The sequence below is a fragment of the Chanodichthys erythropterus genome, chromosome 2, assembly GCF_024489055.1.
Source record: "Chanodichthys erythropterus isolate Z2021 chromosome 2, ASM2448905v1, whole genome shotgun sequence".
NCBI lineage: Eukaryota > Metazoa > Chordata > Actinopteri > Cypriniformes > Xenocyprididae > Chanodichthys > Chanodichthys erythropterus.
Window position 1 is genome coordinate 7,173,364 of NC_090222.1, and position 25,655 is coordinate 7,199,018.

The 25,655-nt window shown below is 35.9% G+C and overlaps 1 protein-coding gene across 1 annotated transcript; it reads left to right on the top strand.

Moving 5' to 3' along the window:
* Positions 1–608: 608 nt before the first annotated feature.
* Positions 609–23,381, top strand: slc6a3 (solute carrier family 6 member 3). The gene is made up of 14 exons (XM_067392193.1): positions 609–897; positions 2,171–2,302; positions 6,589–6,802; positions 8,658–8,796; positions 9,521–9,655; positions 11,773–11,876; positions 12,115–12,239; positions 13,839–13,951; positions 14,414–14,542; positions 14,702–14,801; positions 17,518–17,618; positions 17,738–17,905; positions 21,066–21,137; positions 23,358–23,381. Exons 1-14 carry the CDS (start codon positions 609–611, stop codon positions 23,379–23,381), a joined length of 1,845 nt encoding a protein of 614 aa, XP_067248294.1.
* Positions 23,382–25,655: the final 2,274 nt, after the last annotated feature.

The following is a 25,655-nucleotide window of genomic DNA, read 5'->3' on the forward strand; positions in this document are numbered from 1 at the left end:
GTGCTGTTAATTTAAATATTTGCATCATAATAATTCTCTTATATTTTGTTTAATTTCTATTTTTATTATATGTCAGTTGATTCAAGCACATTTTGGTCATCATTTATCAAATATGAACATTATTTGTTAACAGTAAAACTGCACAGTTGTATGGTATTTACATGATCTTATCTTTAAAATGACTTTCATTGGTGTAAAAAATTGATTTGGTCATTAAATAATGTTTTTATTAGAAAAAAAACAGTTTATTCAGATGAAGCTTATGTTTAGCATTTGCTAGAAGGATTATGGCAGTAATGAATCATCTATTATGTTTATTACATTATAATGATCTCATTAAACAGGTCTACATGTGACGATGATTGTTGAATAGATCTGTTGCTTCAATCTAGTTAAGTTTACAGCCTATACAGACTCAGAGGGCGAGTTTAAGCGTGCGCCATCCGGTTCGGGTTGATCTCATATCAACATGGTTGATTTGCTCCTCCCTCTGTCTCTCTAATCATCCTTCTTTCCTCTGCATCCATCACTGCGCTGCCCTCATCCCATCAGAGAGGCTCTTGTGTCTGAGGTCTCTCTCCATCCTCTGCACTCCTGCCCAGCGACCCATGCTAAGAGGCAAACTAGCAGTCACACACATGTCCTCGGCCATCGCCCCCGTTAAACCCTCCAGCACTGCGGGCCCCAAGGAGGTGGAGCTGATCCTGGTGAAGGAGCAGAATGGGGTTCAGTTTACCTCCTCCACCCTGGTCAGTCCCAGTGGTCAGACACACCCGTCAGGAGAGGAGAGGGAGACCTGGGGCAAAAAGATTGACTTCCTCTTGTCAGTGATTGGCTTCGCTGTGGATCTCGCCAATGTCTGGAGGTTCCCCTACCTGTGCTACAAAAATGGAGGAGGTGAGACTGGAGTCTTTGAATATATAAAATAGATCTGAAGTCTGAGGTGTGCTTGTTTGTTTTTGAAACCATGCAGAGGAATTTGATTAAACCTAGTTGTAGAGGAATATAGATTTTCTAGCAATTTACAGCTTAATTTGTCAGTGAAGAGAAATGTTTATGTAAAATGTTTACATGTAATGATATTGATCCTGTAAAACCTTGAAGAACCAATATTGTGAATTCAATGTACATTACCAGTTTGGACCAGGGTTATTACATATAATTAAAACTCAAACCATTTAAAAAAAAAAATAAATAAATAAAAAAAAATTGTTAATTGAATTACAGTGACCTTCAACTGAGAAAAAAAAAATCAGCTAGTTCTCAAGGCAACATGTAATATTTTTATTTAGTTTAACAATGTACTAAAATAACTAAAAATGAAATAAAAACTAATAAAAGCAAAGGTAACTTTATTTGGAAAGTCAATTTTAGACATTCTGCTAAGTAACTTTGGAACTACATGTCAACTAGCAGTCATTAGAGTATTAGTAGACTGTTTTCTTAATATCTGCTAACAGTTTATGTTGATGCTCCCCAACAGACATTCTACTGACTATAAGTAACAAGTACATGTCAACCTATTCTACTAACCCTAACATAACAGTCTACTAACACTCTAATGAGAGTTTGTTGACATGTAGTTGCAAAGTTACTTAGTTAGTTGAACTTTTAAACTGGACTATCCAAATAAATTGTAACCAAATCTAAATAAGCATATTAAAGAAAAAAACAAACCAATAAAAATGACAAAACACACAACAAAATTACCAAACCTTTGAAATGCAATGAAAACTGAAAATATAAAGAACTATAATAGTATCTTAATGATTATAAAATAACAATTTAAAAAAAAAATAATATTTTGTTCTGAAAACTTCTTTTTAAACACTTGAAATTAGTTTTGTACTCATTTCATAATTTCTTTACCAAGCTTACATTTTAGTTATTTTTTTACTATTTTGTAATGAGTTATAGAAGCATCATGAAGTGTTCAACGCATATTCCTCCTTCACTAGTGTTTTAAAGTGTTGAAAGTTGGTTGAGGTATGTCCAGAGTGAATCTAGATGATGAAGAAGCTCCAATATAAGAGAGTTTTCATTATGACATCATTCCCAGACTTCCATTTGTTGTATTTCAACATTTTCATCACTTTACTTCTATTCTAACATGCATATTTCAGTAGGTTTCATAATCTATAACTGGTTGGTTGGGTTGTGGTTGTGTCAGGTGCTTTCCTGGTGCCGTACCTCTTCTTCATGGTGATTGCTGGGATGCCACTGTTCTATATGGAGTTAGCACTTGGCCAGTACAACCGCGAAGGAGCAGCAGGAGTCTGGAAGATCTGTCCTATCTTTAAAGGTAATGTGACCTTTAGCTGTTTTTTTGTCATTTATTTTGTGATTTTATACAGTTGGCATGTACACGTCTTGAGGTGACAATGCTGTTTTGATCGGATGTTCACTGGCTCTGGAGGCAGAAGGTGTTTGTGTCCCCGAAACTAACTCATCAGGGCAAACGCTAGACAGGTGCTGTTTATCTTCAGCGGAAATCATCTGCAGTCAAATGGAAGACAGAAAAATTGGCTTTTAGTATGAAATTTGCCTGCCAGACCTCAGTTGTTGGTGGATTGCAAACTTCAAATCATGACTGTGGCCTGACACAAGCATACAGAAAATATTAAAGCTAAGTGACCTTCACTCTCAGATCTGCACTGTTCCTAAATAAAAAGACTTTGTGATGTGATGAGAAACTTTTTATAAAGAACAAAATATTGTCTAGTTCCTTAGAAAACCATATACACTCTTAGAAATAAAGGTTCCAAACTGAGTTTTTTGCAGCTATGTCATAAAAGAACCAATTTTGGTTCCCTCGCAAAACTTTCAGTGAACAATTCTTAAAAGGACCTTTTTTTTTCTCTCAATTTAAAGAACATTTTAATAATCTGAAGAACCCTTTTCCACTATAAAGGATCTTTGCAATGAAAAGGTTCCATGGATTTTAAAGGATCCATGATTCATGGAACCTTCAATGCTAATAAAGAAACTTTATTTTTAAGAGTGTATGTGCTTTCAAAATTCCAGAAACCAATATGCTGATCTGAAGAAACTGTAATGTCACATTAAATACTTTTATTATTCTATCAAATAATTAAATGTGAAAAAGATGGCTCGTTACTTGACTTCTTTTTTTTCTTTGATGTATCAGTTGTTGTTGTTGGTGCTGCTTTGGTGCTGCTTTGGCATTTATACATGTTGGATTTCAAGTTAGGAAATTACGGCTCTTCAAAATAAAATTTTAAAAATAAACAGTTTGAAATGTAAAGATTATGTCCAATGCCATCAATTCTCTTCAAACAGTTCATATATCTAAGCCCAGTATTGAAAGCTTGATTCTAAACACACTCTGCAGGGTTGACAAAGCCATCATCTGTTTCCTAAAGACGCCTGTTTTCCGTATCCGTAACAGGCTGTCAAGCATATCGAGGATGGAGAGAGAGAAGGAGACGGACATTTTAATCACAAGCTTGGCTCTCTGTAAGCCTGCCACTCAACAAGAGATTACTGTAATTACCGCTGATCAACATGTTTGCTTCCTCAGGATCGATGCCGGGAATCACACATGTGCTGTTAATATATGATGGGAGAATCCTGCTGTTTGCTTTGAGACAAAGAACTCAGTTTGAAGAGCCATGGGGGTTTGATGGCAGTGGAAACTAACTCTGTCTTATTTGAGTTCATGCACAGAGACCCGGAAGCCTTTTGTTTTGTTTAGTGATTGTGAATCTGTCTATTTGGTTGACTGATGTGCTACACAAGAGGAACTTCTTCAGACTGGCCTGTACATTATAAAAAGTGAAAACTTTCCACAGTGTTGTAAAAATAACTCAATAAATCTTAAAGATGAGAAAATTTAACAAATTATGTAACTTCTTATTTATTTATTTATTTATTTATTTTTTAATAAGGGGAAGTCGTGTTGTAACAGGGTTCTGCACAAAATGTGTAACTGTCACAGGTGGTTGCAGGCAAACAGGCGAAGACGAATAGAGTTCCAACTCGAAGGTTTAATAATAGTAATCCATATAAGAGGCGAATAGACGGGAGCATCACACACTACATATAAACGGTACCGGACAATGAACAGAACACAGGCAGGTACTTAAATGCACAGAGATAATTAACCAAAAGACAAACAGCTGTGGTGATTAGTGTCCATGGCGACTGAGTGGTGGGAAAACCAAGACAAGGAAACACACGTGATGAATGAAAACAAACTAGAGTCAATGAACAGAACTAAACAGAACATAATGTTGACAGAACGCCCTCCTCCGCAAGGCGCGACCTCGTGCTGTGGTGATGAAGATCTGGGAGGTGGTTTTGGAGGAGAGCACAGAGGTGGTGAAGGGATGAAAACAGGATGAGGCGCAGGGATGGTGACAGGAGATGGCATAGGAGTGATGTGATGACTACTATCCCCTGGAGACAGTGGTTGGAATGGTCCACTAGCACAGACCCACAGCTTGTCAGTGCCGACAGCCCATGGCGGAGACGAGGGAGAGAGGAGTCCAGATGGTGTAGAGGCTGACGACAACTGGGGGACAACCGACGGAGACGTGGCCGATGGATCCACAGGTGCAGATGGACAGCCGATGGAAACAAGTGACATCGCTGGTACTGGAGACCTAGGGATAGAGGATACTCAAGGACAGAGGCAGAGCCGGTGTGACTGAGGACAGAGGCAATGCCGAGGAGAAGGAGGAACCCGCTGCAACCGTAGAGCTGAAGAGACGGAGCGCAGCGGACGGCCCGCAAGTCTGTGGTGGAAGTGGTGTGACGACTGACCATGGGAAAGCCGGCAGGACGTGGGAACCCGATGGAGCCACAAGTCCGAGGGTCTCTGGTGGAACCGAAGGTGGGAGGAGCCAAGACGGAGCCGCCAGGCCAAGATGGAGCGAAGAGATTCGAGGCTGGAAGCAGAGCCGCAGGATCCTCTTGCACAGATGCTGCTAGTGGTAACACGACCTGCGGCTTGACATCATAGCAGGGCTTCCACGGAGATGCCGCAGGGCTGTAAATACCTAGCAACGGCTGGCTTGGAGGACTGCCTTAGCTGTGATGGTGGTTATGGCAGCAATACAAATCTTGATAAAATAACGGTAAGTATAACACAGTCCATGCAGCTCGAAGAAATTAATAACTCATAGTTCATAAAGTTTTTAGTGCTGTCTAGAAACAGCGATGATGAAGGTACCGGGGTAGGAGTTAATACCTCCTCACTGAAGTCTCTCAGACAGTCCTCATTATCCATCTTCACTATTCCCTCATCCGCTGGTGTCGTGAGCTCACACCCCTGGTCAGACTCAAGATGGAACTCCACTTCCAGGGTGAGGGTCAGCACTGTCCTGTTCTCCTCGGGTTCTGGCTGCCACATCACGGCGGATGGTAGCTCTCTGTCTGGGGAGGCTCACGCAAATTCTCTGCGATCGAAGGTGGTGATTTGGGCTCTGGGTCTGGCTGTGCTCTGGACTGGAGCAAGACACTCTCCAGACACCTTATGACATCCCTCCAGTTAAGTCCAGAGGTGTCTGGGAGGTCAATGTGATGATGGTAATTGGCCCAGATCCAGACCAGATTCTTCAGGGTCTCGTCGTTGAGAGGGCTGGTTAGTGAAGATGTTTGAAACAACTTGCGGGGATGAAGGTGCAGTTTGATAATTTTTTTAAGGCTTTCTGAGACTCAAGACTCAACTAATCTCTGCAATTCTCCAGCTGTGATCCTTGGTGAGTCTTTGTCCACTCAAACTCTCCTCCTCACCATACTGTAGGACAATTTAGACAAACGTCCTCTTCCAGGCAGATTTGTAACATCATTAGTTGATTGGAACATCTTAATTATTGCCCTGATGGGGATTTTCAATGCTTTGGCTATTTTCTTACAGCCACTTTCTATTTTGTGAAGCTCAGCAATCTTTTGCTGCACATCAGAACTATATTCATTCATCACTCATTGTGGAATTTGGCCTTTGTGTTTCCTCATGTTTATACTCCTGTGGAACAGGAAGCCATGGCTGGACAATTTCATGTTCATGATCACCCTGGTGTGCTAAAAAAAGTACATATGAATGGGAATATACTTCAGAAATATTTTACTCATAAAAAATTCTAGGGGTGCCAATAATTGTGGCCAGTGTGTTTTGGAGAATTTTTTTAAATTTAATGTGATTTTCCCCCCACTTTCAATTCTTTTCCTTCAATGGGAGGTTAGATTTTTTCTAATTTTATGAATTAAAGATCAAAAGGATAAACAATGCAGATTTATTTTTATAGTCATCTGTGATCATATTTCCCAAGGGTGTCAATAATTCTGACCATAACTGTACATTTGTCATCATCTAATATCCCAAGCTGCAAAGATCATTTTAATCCAGCATTCATTCCAGGCTGGTTAGTGCTGGTTTACCTGGTGGAATACCAGAGTAATGATTAATTACTCTAGCAGATAAGGCTGATTGACCTGGAGACTGACCAAGGAAGTCTTGCTTGTTAAATTAGTTATACACCAGCATCCAAAACATAACTTGGTGAGCAGCGATGGTCTTTTCAGCACTGATATCTTACTCGCATCATGTTTGCTTGGTTTTCTCAGGTGTGGGTTTCACAGTGATCCTGATCTCCCTGTATGTGGGATTCTACTATAATGTCATCATCGCCTGGGCTCTGTTCTACCTATTCTCCTCGTTCACCAGTGAACTACCCTGGATCCACTGCAACAACACCTGGAACAGTCCCAACTGCTCCGATCTCAATGCTACTCTGCTCAACGACACGCACAAGGCCACGCCAGCGCTCGAGTACTTTGAGTACGGCCAGTACAAGCACAAGCTGTCATGACAAAAGCATTTCACAAATACAGAGAAACCCCCACAATAATTACTGTACAGTTAGCAAGAACAATCTTCATCTACACTGTAAAAAAAAAAAAAAATCATGTTGTTTTACAGGAAAAAAATGGCAGCTGTGGTTGCCAGAATATTTCTGTAAAAAATACGGTGAAAAATGTAAACATATTTACTAGGGGTGTGACGAAATTAAAATGTCACGAGATTTCTCGTTGAGGTGGTAAGCTGTCTCACGATATTGCCATGATGGAGTGTGAGGGTAAAATTAAGATAAAATATGTCACTGCTACGTTTACATTATACCTCCAATGTCATTTTGCTTTTGTATAGAGATAACAACCATTTAATTCAGTAGGATAATGGACGCTTCGATCCCATCCAGCTCATCCAACACGAGCTGTCGTACGTAGTGCAACAGGAATCAGAGTTCACTGATCATGTGACGAGATTAAGTGACAAGATGACTGACAAGACCATGGCGGAGGATTTGTTGAACGACAGAGCTTAGGCGTCTGACAAATGTCTTGTATTGTAGAATGTGCGCTCAGCACTTCTGCTTCCTATTCACAGAGTATGCGCAAAATCGAAAGTGAAAGTAAAACGCGGGCGCGCATTCAAACACAATTTTAATACCCCACATCTTGAAAGCGGCTCCCTGATGCATGCAAATATCTCCCAATATGAAATATATCTTAGGCTGGGCTGTGTTGCTGTAACCATCTCTCAGCTCTGTATCATGCTTGAAGAAAAAATTTTTCACTTTGAATATTGAGAGAGTACTTTGATTATGGTTAGACTTATTGTTTACACTTAATAAGACTAAGAGAAAACTTATTAATTTTCATTTATATTGTTTTTATTTCTATAATCAATTTGTGGAAAGGAGTTCAGTTAAAAGGGCAAAAGATGTAGAAGCTCATAAATTATGTACAGTTCTAAGGTCTGAAGATATTTATATGAAATCACACAGGAGAGAACCCAGTCAGTTGAGTTTGTGGGAAAACCTTTTTACATTGCTTGAGTATTGTTGTCTTTTACTGCATATGATAATTCATACTCAGAAAGCAGAACTGAAATGACAATCATTACAAGATGATTAGTTAAAACATTTCAAATGCACCTGCAGACTATTTTTCTAGTCATGTATTTTTTCACTGAGGATTTCTTAAAAATACTGTGTGAAAATCTTGTCTTGTCTTGTGAGCTAACTCGTCACACCCCTAATATTTACAGAACAACTTGTACATTTTAGAATTTATAACTGTAATTTTCACAAAAACATACCATTTTAAAACCGAATGCTGAATTAGGAAAGGCCATAAAGCTACTAAAATCTGTTTTGTACCTTGTAATATTACAAATAACATCCACCATAATAAGATCGGTATTAAAGAGAAAGACGTGATGAATCACGTAAATATAATTCTATAATATATAGAATATCTAGAATACGCACAGTGTCATACACACAAACACAAAACAACATCATGGTAACACACATTTACAATAAAATAATGTAATAAATATTTAACATAAGATATAACATAAAACCCTAATATACATGACTGATAACAAAAATTAAGAAGAAAAAATTATAAAAAGGAAAAACCATCCAATTTAATTCTGGGAATTACACATATGTCAGTATGCAGCATTTTACTGTAAATGATTTGTTCTTTTTTACTTCCAGAATTTTTTTTTGGAACTTACTGTTAACCAATTTAACAGATACATTTAGCATTTTTAGAGTTTTACAGTTAAAATTACAATCATGTTTAGCAGTATTTGTTTGCTCTGGTGTCTCTTGCCCCTCCAGGCGAGGTGTGCTGCACCTTCATGAGAGTACTGGGATAGATGATCTGGGTTTGCCCCGCTGGCAACTCACCGCTTGCCTGGCTGTAGTCATCGTGGTCCTCTACTTCAGTCTATGGAAGGGAGTCAAGACATCAGGAAAGGTTTGAGCTCTTACACAAACTCTAATGCATCTCTGCAGTCTAGACAAACTGATGTTTAGCTGGTGTAAGTGCACACAACCCCTCTAAAACAAACCAAACAAACCAGCCCAAACAGACTAAGCAGACTAGGGAACCAGCTAACTTGCACTTTTGACACTTTCCACAAACAGTATAGCAAAAATAACTTAGTATAAGGATATCAGAAAAGGGTGGTCATCATGAGGCTAAAACATATATTTTATTGTTTTACATTTATTTGATATGAGTTTTCATTCTTTTCATTTCATTTTTTTTTTTTTTTTTTTTTGTAATGAGTGGAAATCATGAAAAAAAAGTGTAACACAATTAACTATTACTTTTTGTTAAATAAAAGTAAAAAAAAAAAAAAAGTTATTATGAATCTTAAACTTCTGAGGTGGGACAGATTCAAAGTACAGCTTCTTTGCATGCACTCTTGTTATGTCAGGTAATAGTTTTTTAAAAATGTTACTAATATTTCTCATCACAAAAAACAAACAAAAAACAAATCAATGTTTCTTATCGATTAGACATGCTTGCAGATATATCACAACACTACTCATAATTTTGTCCAAAATCTGGTTTGCAACTGTAATGCTACTTTTCTGTTTTTAGAAAATAAGTGAATAATAGGCTTGCTTGGTAGTTGAAGCGTCATAAAAATACGATGCATTGATAGGGTGACATTCATGAAATGTGTGTGCAGGTGGTGTGGATCACAGCCACAATGCCGTATGTCGTCCTCACTGTCCTGCTCCTGCGTGGAGTCACACTGCCTGGAGCCATCGATGGCATTAAAGCTTACCTGAGTGTGGACTTCCTGCGCTTGTATGATGCTCAGGTACGCACACACACACACACACACACACACACACACACACACACACACACACACACTTACACATACGTTGTGGGGACAAAATGTGGGGACATCTTTTGTCCCCATGAGGAAAACAGCTTATAAATGATACTAAATTATTATTATTATTATTATTATTATTTTTTTTTTTTTTTTGAAATGTAAAAAGCAGATTCAGTTTTCTGTGATGGGTAGGGTTAGGGGATAGAATATACAGTTTGTACAGTATAAAAATCATTTGGCCTAATGGAAAGATTCCATGGATGTTCTTCATGGAACCATTGATGCCAATAAAGAACCTCCATTGGTAGCACTTTACTTAATGACTTTATTTATAAGGCATTATAAATATATTAATAATGCATTGAAATTCATTTTATAATGCATTTTATTGTCTCATGAATAATTGTAAACATAATATATATTATAATACTTATGTTACTCATTTAGAAAATATAATGCATTAAAACACACGAGAAGCAACCAATTTCAGATGTATCAAGTAGTCTGCAAATATTATTATGAAATTTAACTTTGGTTACAATTATTAATGCAAAGATATAATGCATTATAATGTACAATTATGAATACCTTTATAATTCATTATACATGAAGGCATGATTTCACAGACATGGCTTAGATTAAGTCAGGATCAGGCTTTAGTTAAATTAGGACATTTAAGTAGCTTAAAACATTAAAAAAACATTACTGATGTGCATCTTGAGACATCTATTTTAAGATATGTCAGTGCAAGTTGCTTTCAGTTAAAACAGCTCAAACATCCATTTTAGTCTGGGACTATACTTAAGCCTTGTCTGTGAAACCAGGCAAAAGGTTTTAAGTAAAGTGTGACCCCTTCATTTTTAAGAGTGTGCATCTGACAAAACTATCTATATATCTATTTATTTTAATAATTGTTTTATTCCAAAAATAAGCATCAAGAGTAGTAGGGTCAGCCTTTTCATACCATTAATATTATTACTATACATGCAGTCTATGATATTTCCTCATTAAGATTTTTAGAGAGGTCTCTTCTGTTCACCAAGGCAGCATTTATATGATCAAAAATACAGCAAAAACAGTAAAATTGTGAAATATTATTACAATTTAAAATGTTCCATTGTAATGCATTTTAAAATGTAATTTATTCCTGTGATCAAAGCTGGATTTTTTAGCATCATTACTCCAGTCTTCAGTGTCAAATGATCCTTCAGAAATGATTTGCTGCTCAGGAAACATTTCTTATTATTATCAATGCTGAAAACAGTTGTGCTGAAACCGTGATACATTTTATCTTTCAGGATTCTTTCATGAGTAGAAGGTTCAAAAGAACAGCATTTATTTGAAATAGAAAAGTTTTTAACATTATAAATGTTGTTATTGTCATTTTTAATCAATTTACCGCATCCCTACTGAATAAAAGAATTAAGTTCTTTTTTTAAAAAATCTGACCCCAATCTATTTAAACGGTAATATGTAAACGTGTGTGTGTGCTTGTTTATGTGATGTGGACACAAATTTGTATAATGACATGGGTATTACAACATAAACATGGTTTATGTGTCCCAGCAATTAAAATGGCTTAAAAAAACATACAATGTTTTATTGAAATGTAAAAATGCAGAACGTTTTCTGTGATGGTTAGGTTTAGGGGTAGGGTTAGTGTAGGGGATAGAATTTACAGTTTGTACAGTATACCGTATACACAAGGCATTACGTCCATGGAATGTCCTCATAATGATAGGTGCTCCAACATGAGTGTGTGCGTGTGCGTATGTGTTTACGAATCAATCTCTTGAACGCCTCATAAGAATCGTTCATGTCATCGTCACAGAACGGCAGGTGAAGTTACTATTAGCCTTAAGTAAGTTTTTTCACGATCCACAATTCTTTCCCGGAGGACCACTTGGCAAAGAGACCTCAAAGCGGCAATTTCAGAATTAGATTAGACACATGTGTGCAGCAGCAATTTGCAAAATTACCCTGTATTCACAAGTGTCTTTCATCTTTCTGCTGAATGAGTTTCCTGCAATTATCTCTAATGATAGCTGTTGTGCGGCCCCTTTTGTGCGGCCGGCCGGGGCCGTTTTGTGTCGCAGGTCTGGATCGAGGCAGCCACGCAGATCTGTTTTTCTCTGGGAGTGGGGTTTGGTGTGCTAATCGCCTTCTCCAGCTACAACAAATTCAGCAACAACTGTTATAGGTGAGCAAAGCCGAGTCATATACTGGAGCAATAACACAAACAGACACAGCGGGATTCACGAGCGACACACACACACACACACACACGCAAGCACATTTTCTCACACTTTGTATTGCTGAATTAAAGCCCCTTTGATGCTTTTAAGCACAGAGGCTTTTTGCATGTTCATCTTGACATCGACTGTTTCATCAATATCAGGCTGAACAGAATAAAGCCACCGATGTTTGTTGTATTACAGAGACGCCATCATAACCAGCTCCATAAACTCTCTGACCAGCTTCTTCTCTGGGTTCGTCATATTCTCCTTCTTGGGTTACATGTCACAGAAGCACAACGTCGCTCTAGATAAAGTCGCCACAGATGGTGAGTGAGTATGTTTGTATTGTGCACTCTCAGAAAAAAAAGGTACAAAAGCTGTCACTGTGGCTGTACCAATTCAAAAGTAACTAATATGTATATTTAAGTACTAATAAGTACATTTAGGGAACTAAATCTGCACATTTTAGGTGTAAATAAGATACAAATGTGTACCTTTTGAAAGGGTAGGCTAATGCCCCAGTGACAGCTTTTGTACCTTTTTTTTCCTGAGAGTCAATGTGATTGAACCGGTGCAGCTTACATTGACATTAGTTAATGCATTGCTTCCACAGCTTTTATTAATGTTTATTTCTACAGGTAGCAGATATTTAACATTTCAAGTTGTATAAATTAACATTTACATTTATTCGTTTAGCACATGCTTTTATCCAAAGCGACTTACAAAAAAGGTTATTACGTTAAGAATACATCAAGAAATTAACAATTTATGCCTATTTCTGGGGCAATCCAGTTTTATTTGCATAAATACTTGAGCAAAGTTTGCTAAAACAGGATATTAGTGTAACGCAAAAAACTAAAACAAAAAACCTCAGTGTTTGACAGAATTTAAATGTGTACTATAGAATATGGAACTGAATTTAAACTTTTTAGGCAATAGTAATATTATTAATAGTACTATTAATATTGTATACATATTAGATACATGCTCAATGATTCATGTCCTCTGTGAAATAAACATGTGGCTTAACCGTCAGAGTCACTCGAGCCGGTGTTTACTGTGACATACTCTTCCTAAACACCAGCGTCTCGAGACAAAAATTATTTCTCTTTATCCTGAGCGCAAAATCAATATGTGGGATGGAGAATGTCAGTGGAATACAAACATGTCGATTTGTCTGATTCTCAGCAGCATTTCTGTTGGTCTGATTTGTATATTCTGGAAAAAAATGTAAAACTAATGTATGTTTTCTTATAATCTTTAAAACCTTTTGACCACAAACCTCTGCCTAAATGCTTTAAAATAATTTTGCAGACAAATAGGCTATATATGATTCAAAAGTTTGGGGTCTGTAAATTTTTTATGTTTTTGAAAGAAGTGCTCACCAAGGCTAAATCTATTTAATTAAAAATACAGCAAAAACAGTAATATTATGACATATTAAACAACTGTTTTGTATGTGAATATATTTTAAAATGTAATTTATTCCTGAATTTCCTGTCTAGGTGTCACTTGATCCTTCAGAAATCATTCTAATATGCTGATTTACTGCTCAAGAAAAAAAAAAAAAAAAAAAAAATTATATATATATATATATATATATATATATTATCAATGTTGAAAACAGTTGCTTCATATTTTTGTGGAAACCATGATCATATTTTTCAAGATTCTTTGATGAATAGAAAGTTCAAAAGAACAGCATTTATATGAAATACATTTTTTTAAAATAACATTATAAATGGCTTTACTGTTAAATCATTTTCATACAGTGTGTTGGTGTATAATTTGTATTGATATGATTGTGATATTCTACAAAAATATAGACTATTACTGTAACTTCAGTGCATTGAATTCAGAGCTGCTCTCAGCAGTTTTTAATGCATTGTAAAGGTGTTGAATCTTTGCTCTCTGCTTCTCTTCAGGTCCTGGTCTAGTGTTCATTATTTACCCAGAAGCCATTGCTACACTCCCAGGTTCATCAGTGTGGGCTGTAATCTTCTTCATCATGCTGCTCACTTTAGGAATCGACAGTGCTGTGAGTCTATGTGATAGACTTTTTCTGTCCATCTCACCTGCTCACCTGTATATACTGTATCAGTACAGTATAGTGTTACTTAAAGGGATAGTGAACCCAAAAATGAAAATTCTGTCATCATTTACTCACCCTCAAGTTGTTCCAAACCTGCATGAATTTCATTCTTCTGCTGAATATGGGTAACCAAATAGTTGATGGACCCTATTGACATATTTCGTATTGAACAGTATGGAAGAAAATAAAAATACTATGAAAGTCAATGGGGCCCATAAAGTGTTTGGTTACCGACATTCTTCAAAATGTCTTCTTTTGTGTAAATGATGACAGAATTTTCATTTTTGAGTGAACTATCCCTTTAATGCTATAAATGACGTGATGAATGGATGCTAATAAACACAATGTTCTGTCCTCATAGCCTGGTAAATCCCAGCAGTGTAACCGAAGCTGAACTCTGTTTTTCAGATGGGAGGGATGGAGTCGGTGATCACGGGACTCATCGATGAATTCAAATTCCTGCACAAACACAGAGAGCTCTTCACACTCTTCATCGTAGTTTCCACGTTCCTCATCTCTCTCATCTGTGTCACAAACGTATGTGAGAGACAAACAGTCCTTAATGAGACCGATCTCGTCTAATGAGCTTTTCATCTGATTATGAAGAGTCTCTCAAAGACTTATGTGTCGAATCTCTCTGTTTATCGTGATCATGTTCTTCTCTTTGGTTTCGTCTCATCTCACTTCTCTCTCCAGGGCGGCATCTATGTGTTTACCCTGTTGGACCACTTTGCCGCCGGGACATCGATTCTGTTTGGAGTGTTGATTGAGGCCATCGGCATCGCCTGGTTTTACGGTGAGGCTGGTTCCTCTTCTTACATGTCCAGTGAAGCTGATGTGGTATTAAGGCTCTGATGGGCTTTCAGACGGCTGTGCTCCGGGGCTGCTTGCGCTCATTAGGCTCCCAGGGTTCCTCATATGTGGCTTATGGACATATATGGACATTATGGATATCTGTCTGGAATGTGGATTTGAAAAAACACTTATGAATTTGCCATTCAATTTTAACTCTATTTTGATCTACTCGTAATCAAGGAAACATTTTCATTTAGTTTAACGTAATGCACTAAAATGACAAAAACTAAAATTGAAGTAAAAACACAAGAAAATTAATTAAACTTTAACTAAAATGAAAATAGGAAATATAAAAATAAAAACTAATTAATAATAATAATTATTAAAATTATAATAGCATCTCAATGATACAAAAACGACACTGGTTGTAATGACTATACTAATAACTATACATGGTCCTATTGGTAGTGTTTGTGGCATATCTTGAAATACAATATTTTTTAACCATCTGAATGATGGTCCTCTGGGCCAATGAAGAGAAATTATGATTGCTTACCATTAACCACAAAAGTAATATTAGAAGTTAGTCAGAATGTATATTTTAAAATTTGGCACTAAAAAGACACTTTTGCATCTGTCCGAAGTAAAAACAAGAGCCAAATTAGATTGCTCAAGCATTTGACATTTATTTTTGTTTATTTTTTTCTGGTCTCTGGTTCACTTTTGGAGCTAAACAGAGACATCTGTCTGAAGTGGAAACAAGAGTCACAGTGGATTGCTCAAGCATTTTGATATTAGTATTTAGCTGTTATTTATCCCTTAATCAAATATTTACAAGTTATAAATATACAGTATCATCAAAACTTTTTTTTTTTTGTGACGTTTGGTTAACTGTGCTAAGGGTGGACATAGACTATTGTGGTTACATAATACTGTACAATTGTATCATGAATATTACAGTTAGAAATTCTTTTCAAATACTCAACCCTTAAACGTTTCATACAGTACATTGACTTTATCTTCGAAAAGCCATTTCTTTGCCTTTGGCAAAGTGGCATGTGGTTGGAGGAATGTGAACTTTGCAAACGTACCTGAGGCAACAAACAATTCTTGGAGACCTGAACTTCAGCATGACTCCATAAGCTCAGGACTGAGAGATCAGCATCAGAGAGCAATGTCTGAACCTCTGGATCTTGAGACAGCAGGTCACAGGCTGCTGCTGTCAGTGAGGCCAGGACCAACCAGCCTGAGGCTTCAGTGGCCTTTTTGGAAGTTCGATTTCCTGGAGAACACCTGTGTCTTTGGCCCTCTGCTCGTGACACAGCTCTGCTCTCGCTGTCTGCTGCATTCAGACATCAAACCTTGATCAAAGCCCTGCGGCCAACCAGACTCACAAAACAAGAGATCTGCTATACATGGAAGCCACTATGATGTTTGCTTCCAATCAGTTTGTCATTTTGATTTTTCATAAAAAACAAGTGCACAACTCAAAGTGATATTGTTTCAAGTGAAGCATGGCTTAATGGTGTCACTCAATGTTGTCACATTCATACATTAAAATAAGGTTTTAAGTCAAGTATGCCTATGAAGTATATGGGATATAAAGGGGGCAGTTTTCATAGTTATTATGTTTTCCTTCATAACTCACTGGTGACTACAAATCTACATGCCATTTTTGACATACCATGAGAAATATTTATATGTTCCAAATGTGCACTACCATTCAAATGGTTGGGGTCATTAAGATTTTTTACTAAGAAATTCATAATTTTATTTAACAAAGATGCATTAAATTGATCGACAATGACAATAAAGACATTTTTTTATGTTACAAAAAAATCTGTTTTAAGTAAATGCTGTTTTTTTTTAACTTTCTGTTTATCAAAGGATTCTGAAAAATAAAATGTATCACGGTTTCCACAAAAAAAAAAAAAAAAAGCTGTTTTAAACATTGATGATAATAAGAAATGTTTCTTTAGCAGCAAATCAGCATATTGAAATTATTTCTGAAGGATCATGTGACACTGAAAACTGAAAATTTAGCTTTGCATCACAAGAATAAATGACATTTAAAAGATATATTACAGTAGCAAACAGTTATTTTAAATTGTAATAATATTTCACAGTATTACTGTTTTTATAAAATAAAAGCAGCCTTGGTGAGCAGAAGAGATATTTTTTTTTTCAAAAACATTTAAAAATCTTACAGACCCAAAACTTTTGAGCGGAGAAAGGACAGATCAGGGTTCACAAGATGCCAGTGTTACAATTGATTATCACAGTGATTGGTGACAATTGTAACACTTGAAAAATAAATCCACTGTAAAAATAAATCCAAAATATGAATCCACTGTATGTGTGTTTAAAGGACGTATTGTGCCTTTTAAATATTCAAAATGGGTTAAATTCCTTTTGCTGAAATAAATGGAACATATGTAAAAGAAAAGAACTGTTCAAATAGATATTTTGATTAAAAAAGAAAAACATTTTAAAGCGTCAGTTTTCAATTAAGTTATATATATATATTTTTTTTGTTAATGCCGACCTCACAGCCATGACAATATCTCTGATTTGTATGGTAACAGCTTCAGTATCAGCGACATTTGTGTTCATATTTAACCAACTACCAAAACAGATATTAGTTTGGATTCAAAGGTATCAACACTTTAAAGAGCAGAGGAGAAATATTTGAAATGAAAATTAACGTGTGTTTTTAGGAGTGGATCGCTTCAGTGATGATATCCAGGAGATGATTGGACAGAGACCCGGCCTCTACTGGAGACTGTGCTGGAAGTTTGTTAGCCCGTGTTTCCTCTTGGTACGTTTACAATCACGAATCCTCTGTCAATAACAATGCAAATAATTCCATGCAATTTATATCATGAAACTCTTTTATTTATCATTAAACAATGCTTATTTTCTCTTCCCTTCATTCAGTTCATGGTTGTTATCAGTTTTGCAACGTTCAACCCTCCAAAGTACGGTACATATTATTTCCCCACATGGGCTACAATGGTGGGTTGGTGTCTGTCCATATCATCTATGATCATGGTGCCTCTCTACGCCATTTACAAGTTCTGTTCTCTGCCAGGAAGCTTTTGTGATGTAAGTATTCCAGATGGTGAATATTCAAAAAAAAAAAAAAAAAAATATCGAAATGAATTAAGTCGAGTCACATTTATTTTTATAGCGCTTTCAATAATCAAATAATAATCCTTAGGGGATCAAGAGGGCCCTTTGCCATTCCATTGGCTTGGGCCCTAATAATGCAAACTTCATCAATTATGAAACGACTTCAATTTCAGTTGTAAAGCAGCTCTACTGAAGACAATAGTGTCATTGTTCAGCTCAATTCAGTTCAATAAAATTGTTGATGTTACAAAGTTAGTGTTATTATCAATTCAGCTCACTTCAATTAAAAGTTGTTCTCATCCAATAGAGAATATGCACATGATGTCACAGTAGGTGGGAGTCACTGTGGTTACACCCACTCAGTGGCAAAAAGACTGAGTGACAGCATTAGTGTTCAGATGTGAAAACACACACACACACACACACACACAGAAAACAAAACAAAAAAAAGTCATAAAATACGAGACAGCAATACAATCAAAGCTACATCTGTTCAACATTAAGATGATCCATAAATTAAAATAAATCAGGGAAAGCTCATTTAAAAAGATGAGTTTTAAGACAATATTTAAAAGTATTAAGACAATTGCTTTCAAATACAAACTGCGGAAGAGATTTCCAGAGACCGAGCAGCACCACTGAACACTCTGGACCTCATAGTGGTTAGACGAACAGGAGGTATAACAAGGGAAACAGCTGAGGAAGATTTAAGAGTGCGGGTGGGAATATAAATGTGAAGCAAATCATGAGGGTGCAAGATTGAGCAGAGCTTTGAAAGTGAAAAGCTGAATCTTGTACTCTACTCTAAAGAGCAGGAGAGATGTGCTCAATGGGAGAGGTTCTAGTGATTATGTGGGCGCTTGAGTTCTGGAACAAATGAAGTTTATGGAGAAATTTGAGAGGTAACTCAAATATAGAAGAGATTACAGTAATCAATGCATGATGCATTAACTATATCATGTACAAGAATGGCTGTGGTATTGGTTGTGAATGGACGAAGACTGATGTTCCATTATTAATGTATGGGTAAAAATTTACAATAAGGTTCATTAGTTAACATTAGTTAACTACATTAGTTAACAGGAACTAATAATGAACTGCACTTATACAGCATTTGTTAATCATTGTTAATGTTAATTTCAACATTATTAAAATCTTGTTAACATTAGTTAATGCACTGTGAACTAACATGAACAAACAAGGAAAAACTGTATTTTCATTAACTAATGTTAATGAAGATTAGTAAATACAGTAGCAAATGTATTGCTCATGGTTAGTTCATGTTAGTTAATACATTAACTAATGAACCTTATTGTAAAGTGTTACCAATATATGTTTCAAAAGACAAGCTACTATCAAGGATGACACCCAAACTCTTAACCTGAGAAGACAGTTAAATTATGGAATTATCAATAGTAAGTGAAAAGTTGTCAAATGTTGCCAAACTGCATTTAGTGCCAACAAGAAGAACCTCATTTTTAGCAGTATTTTGCTTGATAAGTGAGAACCAGATTTTTTAACAGTCCAAGAGAGAAGAAGTAAGAACAGTAAAATTAGGCTTGGAGGACAGACAGACAAATAGAGTGTCATCCGCATAGCAATGGAAAGTAATACCAAATTTCCTAAAAAAAAAAAAAAAAAAATATGACTAAGAGGTAATCGGTAGATAATAAATAAAAGAGGGCCCAAGACAGAGCCTTGAGGAACACCAGTGGTAACAGATGATGAATATGATCTGAAATTGGACAAATTGAGTGACCCTGGAGAAATAGGATCTAAACCAAAAGTGAGAGGGAAATACCAATAGAGATCTATGTAAAAGAACTTGATGCCACATAGATCAAGCAATATAAGTATAGTTAAGAGTCCAGAACCAGCGGCCATCATATTGTTACCCATACATTAATAATGGCGCTCGGTCCGCATATTTCCACTTATGGAACATCAGCCTTTGTCCATTCACAACCAATACCACAGCCATTCTTGTACGTGCTATAGATAATGCATCATGCATTGATTACTGGAATGTCATACTCAAATTTCTCCATAAACTTAATTTGGTCCAGAACTCAAGCGCCCGCATAATCACTAGAACCTCTTCCATTGAGCACATCTCTCCTGCTCTTTAGAGTAACCTTTACAGTGGCAGTATCTGTACTATGTAATGGATGGAAACCAGACTGAAGTTGTTTTTTTAAAAGGTGAGCATGGACCTGAGCTGCAACAGTCTTTTCCAACATTGATTGTAAAAATAGTTTCAATAAACTATCTTTTTACAGACTACTGAATGCTACAGAACAGAACGGACAAACATACAGATAGACAGACAGTCAGACAGATAGATTTTAAACTTTTAAAGTTTATACTAAATATATTGAAAGGACCAGAATATCCATTGATGTCCTCATCACTTTAATTTTGCATTTAATTTTCTGCAAACCCCATCTTGAAGAAAGACCAAGCATCAGGCCAAATTTATTTGTATAGCACTTCTCAATACACCGATTAAAGAAAGCTTTACAGAAAGTCATAATGTTATGTCTATAATGCCTTAGTGCTTTAACAAGTAAAAGGGCTGGGCGATATGATGATAACAATGATATAAGTTATCATCTGGATTTTTTTTTTTTACATCTTACTTTATTGCATTTATAGTGTTGTTTAGCAGAAAAAGTGTACACAGGCTTTTCTTTATATTTCCCTGTCGTCGATTAATGCATGAAATACGATTTCTGGCCACATGTCAGTGTCCATGGACCACTAGTTCTTTGTAAATTTGTAAGGATCATTGTGGAGTTCAACTGTGTTTAATTTAAGAAGATAATAATTTGTTTTACTCCCCTTTTTGCAATTTTCCCTTCTAAAACCAGTCATGTTGCAGGATGTTTTGTCACTCAGACCAGCTGAGGCAGGAAAGTGACGTTAATGCATACCCTCTATAATGTCAGAGCAGCTGAATTGATAATATTACTCAACATTAATTGTCTTTGTAAAACCTACTAATAGAACTACTTCTAAACATTCATCACTATGCAGAAATCATAATGCATTATTTTTGATCTATTACCGTCCTTGCATTCATCTTTTTGTTTGCATGATTTTGTGTTAATTTGTTGTGCTATTATCTAAACAGAAACTGGCATATGCCATCACTCCAGAGACTGAACATCACTTGGTGGAGCGTGGGGAGGTCCGGCAGTTCACGGTAAGATCTTTTTCCAGGATCATGGGTGGAAAAAAAAAATCAGACAACTGTTTCATGTGTACTAGGAAGATTACATAAATTTTATGGGTGAACTTTCAATTATGCTAAACATGACATTTTACTGTTCCGTTATCACAGATACATGACTTTTAGGGCAGTCCGATCCTCAGTGCAGATATGCTGGGATTGTTTTAGCCTCACTAATATTCCTTCATAAGAGCAGAACTTTTCAGTGATGCATCTGTAAACTTCTGATCTGTGTGCCTGTTTTCACACTAAAAGTAAAGGTTCTACACAGAACCTTATAGGGTTCTGTCAGGCACTTTATAAGTAAAACCTTTTAGGGGTTCCCAATCATTTTATGGATTTAATTTTAATTAATTAATTTAGTTTTAATTTACTTGTAGGGTAACACTTTACAATAAGGTTCATTAGCTAACATTAGTTCAGTCAGGAACACTTAAGTCAAAAATTAAAAGAGACCAACTTTAGTCAATTTTTTATTGGCATATTTTGCTAAAGTTACAATTGGGCAGTATGGCTCTGTTTTAAATTCCCTTTCCTTTTCATGAGCTCCGTGAAAGCCAAGACCGGGAACAGCAGCAGCTTCTGGGGACAACCTCCCATTTTTTTAACTGGGAGAGCAGCACAAAATCCCCCTATTGAGAACAAAGCATGCATCAATGACAACAGAATGACACTGATTAAGTTAGACACAAGTTTAAGGAGGAGCTGGCAAGGAGGTGGGTTGCAAGCAGCGTGCAGTGGAAGCAGCCAAGCAAGCAGAGAGACAGAAGCTGCATTTAAGTAATGCGCCTTATTTTAGAGTTGCCAGTGGAGTCCATAGAAAATGGAACAGCTGATATGGGTGGGGTTGGAATTTTTCGAATCAGCTGATAGCAGAGCTTGACTACGAGGCCTGCCTGAACTAATGCAGAATGCTTGATTTAACTATTATTTAACATTAAATAATAATGAACTGCACTTATACAGCATTTCTTAATCTTTTAATTTAAGACCTTTCTACTTGTATAGAATCTTTTTGGCATAGGGTTCTTTAAATTTGAATCAAGAACCTTTTTTTCTAAGGGTATGTTTACTCAATAACAATGTTCTAAAAACTGAAACGTTTTTTCCTTTGCATTTTTGGCATACAGACGCCAACGTTGAAACATCGAAACGATCCCCATTCACATGGATCCGCAAAAATAATTAAAAATGCTGTATTATGCAGACAGGCCAGTAGTTGGCAATGTCACTGTAAAGAAACACTATAAGCTGAACACATAGGGTCTCATTCATGAAACATTCGTAAATATACGAGTAAATATGTGAGTGATTTACGCGTAAAGAGACCTTCCCGAAAACTCTTCTCCTGATTCACAAATACTTCGTAAACGCAGAAGTGATAGTGAAATGTGTGTGTGTTAATGAATTCCAAAATTCGTAAATGGGACGTGCGTGCACGCTCATTCTCAATTACCATAAATCCCGCCCATTAAATCCGACTGACAACTATATATGGGCATCATATTATGACACCAAACGAAGGATTTTGGCCATTTGGGGCCATTAGTTTGCCCAACCCTATTGAAATCAATTAATTATTTGATTAAAGTGCTCCGTTTGCAGATGCTATTACTGGCTCTCACAATAAAAGTAAAAAGAAAAAATGTACGTAATTACTATATATAATATTTTTTCAAAATGCTGTGTAAATATGTACCTTATTAAGGTCAATTAAAATGCAGCCTTATTAATGAGCAAAACGTTCGGATGTTAAACGCACTATGTACGCGTGGCTGGGAGCAGGTGTAGATTTCTTTCGTAACAACTAACATTTGGAAAATACGAACATTTTAATGAATCTGAAAATTTACGGCAGAACCACTTTACACACGATTTACACAAAAATTCGTTCTGCTCGTGTTTCATGAATGAGACCCATTATGTGCATGCTGTTTTCACACATTCATATTTTTGTAATTTATACAGAGATGATAAGTAGCACTTTTAAACTCATTTTTAAAAGTTTGCATTTTCAGGCCCCCAAAACGCTGTTGTCGTGTAAATGAATGGCCAAAACATAAAATGTTTTCTGTTTGTAGTTGAATACGGTGTTGGGTAAACGGCCCCTAAGAGTGCCTATCTTCAGTAAAGCATCCTCAAAACAGTATATGTTGTGAAAAGCGTTATATAAACATTACTTTTTTCTCACAGCTTCAACATTGGCTGGTGGTTTGAGCGGCCCTTTACATGGAAGTAATGAAGGCACCGGAGGACTCGGCTTGACAAGAGCAATGTGTGTCAGTGCCAACAGAAGCGTATTACTAGTTGTTTCTTTCTCGCATAATCGGACGTGGCTGTTTCGTGACTTTGATCACAATGTGGTTGACATTCTGTCAGTACCAGTTTTACTCTCAATATACGATGACTGTTATGATGGCTGATGTTGTCCCCACTGACTGTTTGTTTATTGTTTATTTATTTCTTCTTCTTTTTTGTGATCAGAGTACAACTGAGCCTTATTGATAAATGTGATTGAAGTGTCAAAAATTGTACAATACATCTTTAGCAACACTAAAGTTTAGAAAAGTGTAAATAGTGCTATTGCAAAAATAAATCTATCCTCTTTGTGTCTGAGAAGTGCAAATGTATTTATGAATGATCAGCAAAGTTCAGTTGATCACAAGTTTCATGCTTGCTTACAGTATCGATTATATGCATATTTGATGCACATATGATGTCCCAGAGAAGAGCTCTCTTCACCGAAAACTTTAGATTGCAATAAGGTTTAACCATTGGTCATTTTGAATCTGTTTAAAGGGTGCCAACAATTGCTCCCATGTTTACAGAAAATTAGAAAAATCAGTCTGTAGGCAACAACATGCAGAGGTTCAGTCAATTATTCATTTTGTGGGTTATTTCCATACATCTTTGCATTTTCTTCATGCAGTGGTAATCTTTTAAATGACAAAACACAGTTGCATTTATAGGATTTCTGTCACACTGAATGTTCTTATCCACGACTGTATTACTGGACTACTGGAGATTTATTTACATGAAAGTTTATTACGAATATTTGAAGTCTTTAAATTTAATGATTTCAGTGCCTGTTGAAATTTGTCAACCACTAAAATGTCAATAAAACGCGCTTATATAAAAAAAAAAAAAAAGGAATTTGATTTTGTTTCTTAACACTAAAACATTTCATGTTGTTGGAGTCCATATGCTGCTCATATCACAATATAAGCAATAATATACAAAACTAGTGTCAAGTTTCTACTGAAACAAATTCAGTTTAGAAAAAAAATATTCTACTATATTCCCAGATAACAGGGAATGTTCTGAGAATGTTGGCTTACATTCTGGCAAGGCTCTCTCAAAGTTATTAACATTTTTCCAGTTAATAGAAAGTTCAGTCACAGTTATCTGGACTCTAATAACTTTCTCAGAATGTTAGCACACAAATGTTGTTTAAATTTTTTCAAAAACATTTTAGTTGGATCTTTGTCTAACATATTTTAAATGTTACTAATTGTTTCAGAATGTTCAGAACATTCAAAAGTACTGTTCCAATAATGTTTGCAAAATGATAAAATGGAATGTTCCCTTAACATTTGCATAACCAAGAAAAAAGGTTAAGGCATTTAAAAAACTTTTCAAAACTTAGCAAAATGTTCTTAGAACATGTTTTTGTTAGCTGGGTATAGTGTAGATACATAAAATGGAGGAGTCCAAAACTACACAGTACTGCAACTCCATCAGGTTGGAAACTATAAACAAATTTTAAATATTTTCAAGAATATTGAAGTAAATTTACTTTACCATTTCTCAGGCATTTGACACAAAAGTAAATGCATCTGTAATTAGAACTGAATAGAAAAGAACTATTGAAAGAGCGGTACTTTATTTTACAGACCTGTTAGAGGATTAACTGGGTTATAACTGTATTAACTCTGAACCTAAACAAAACTCATGCTAAGCTGGTATTTTCAGCAGATATCTGCTGGAAGCTGTATCATGCTCTGTTGATTGGCTGCTGCTGCACAGCAATTTACTTAAATATACCTGTAGCTGTTTAGAAAAAAATTACTATTTATACATTCCTTTTAGTTGTTTCATTTAATGAGAATGTAGCAGTGCATCTCTTGTTTAATACGTGCTCATATTCATGCTAATGTCTTAGTTCATGCTGATATAATCAACACAAAGAAGTTATATTAAATTTGAAAAATGCAACAAAAAAGTCTTAATATATTATATAAAATATTAAACTCACAATTTAAGATTGAAATCACCAGTTGATAACTAAGCACTTCTTTCACTAATCTTTTATCACAATGTCACTTTGAAGTGAATATGGTAATATTAAAATTATACACTCTTAAAAATAAAGATTGCAAAAGAGGAATGCCATAGAAGAACCATTTTTGATCCTGAACAAATCTTTCAGTGAATAGTTCTTAAAATAACCTTCTTCTTTTTTTTTCTTAGTGTGAAAAACATTTTAGTAAT

Coding starts and splice junctions, on each gene's coding strand:
- slc6a3 (XM_067392193.1), top strand. CDS start 609: ATGCTAAGAGGCAAACTAGCAGTCACACACATGTCCTCGGCCATCGCC. Junction 12,240..13,838: donor AGATAAAGTCGCCACAGATG/GTGAGTGAGTAT, acceptor GCTTCTCTTCAG/GTCCTGGTCTAGTGTTCATT. Junction 17,619..17,737: donor TTAGCCCGTGTTTCCTCTTG/GTACGTTTACAA, acceptor CCCTTCATTCAG/TTCATGGTTGTTATCAGTTT.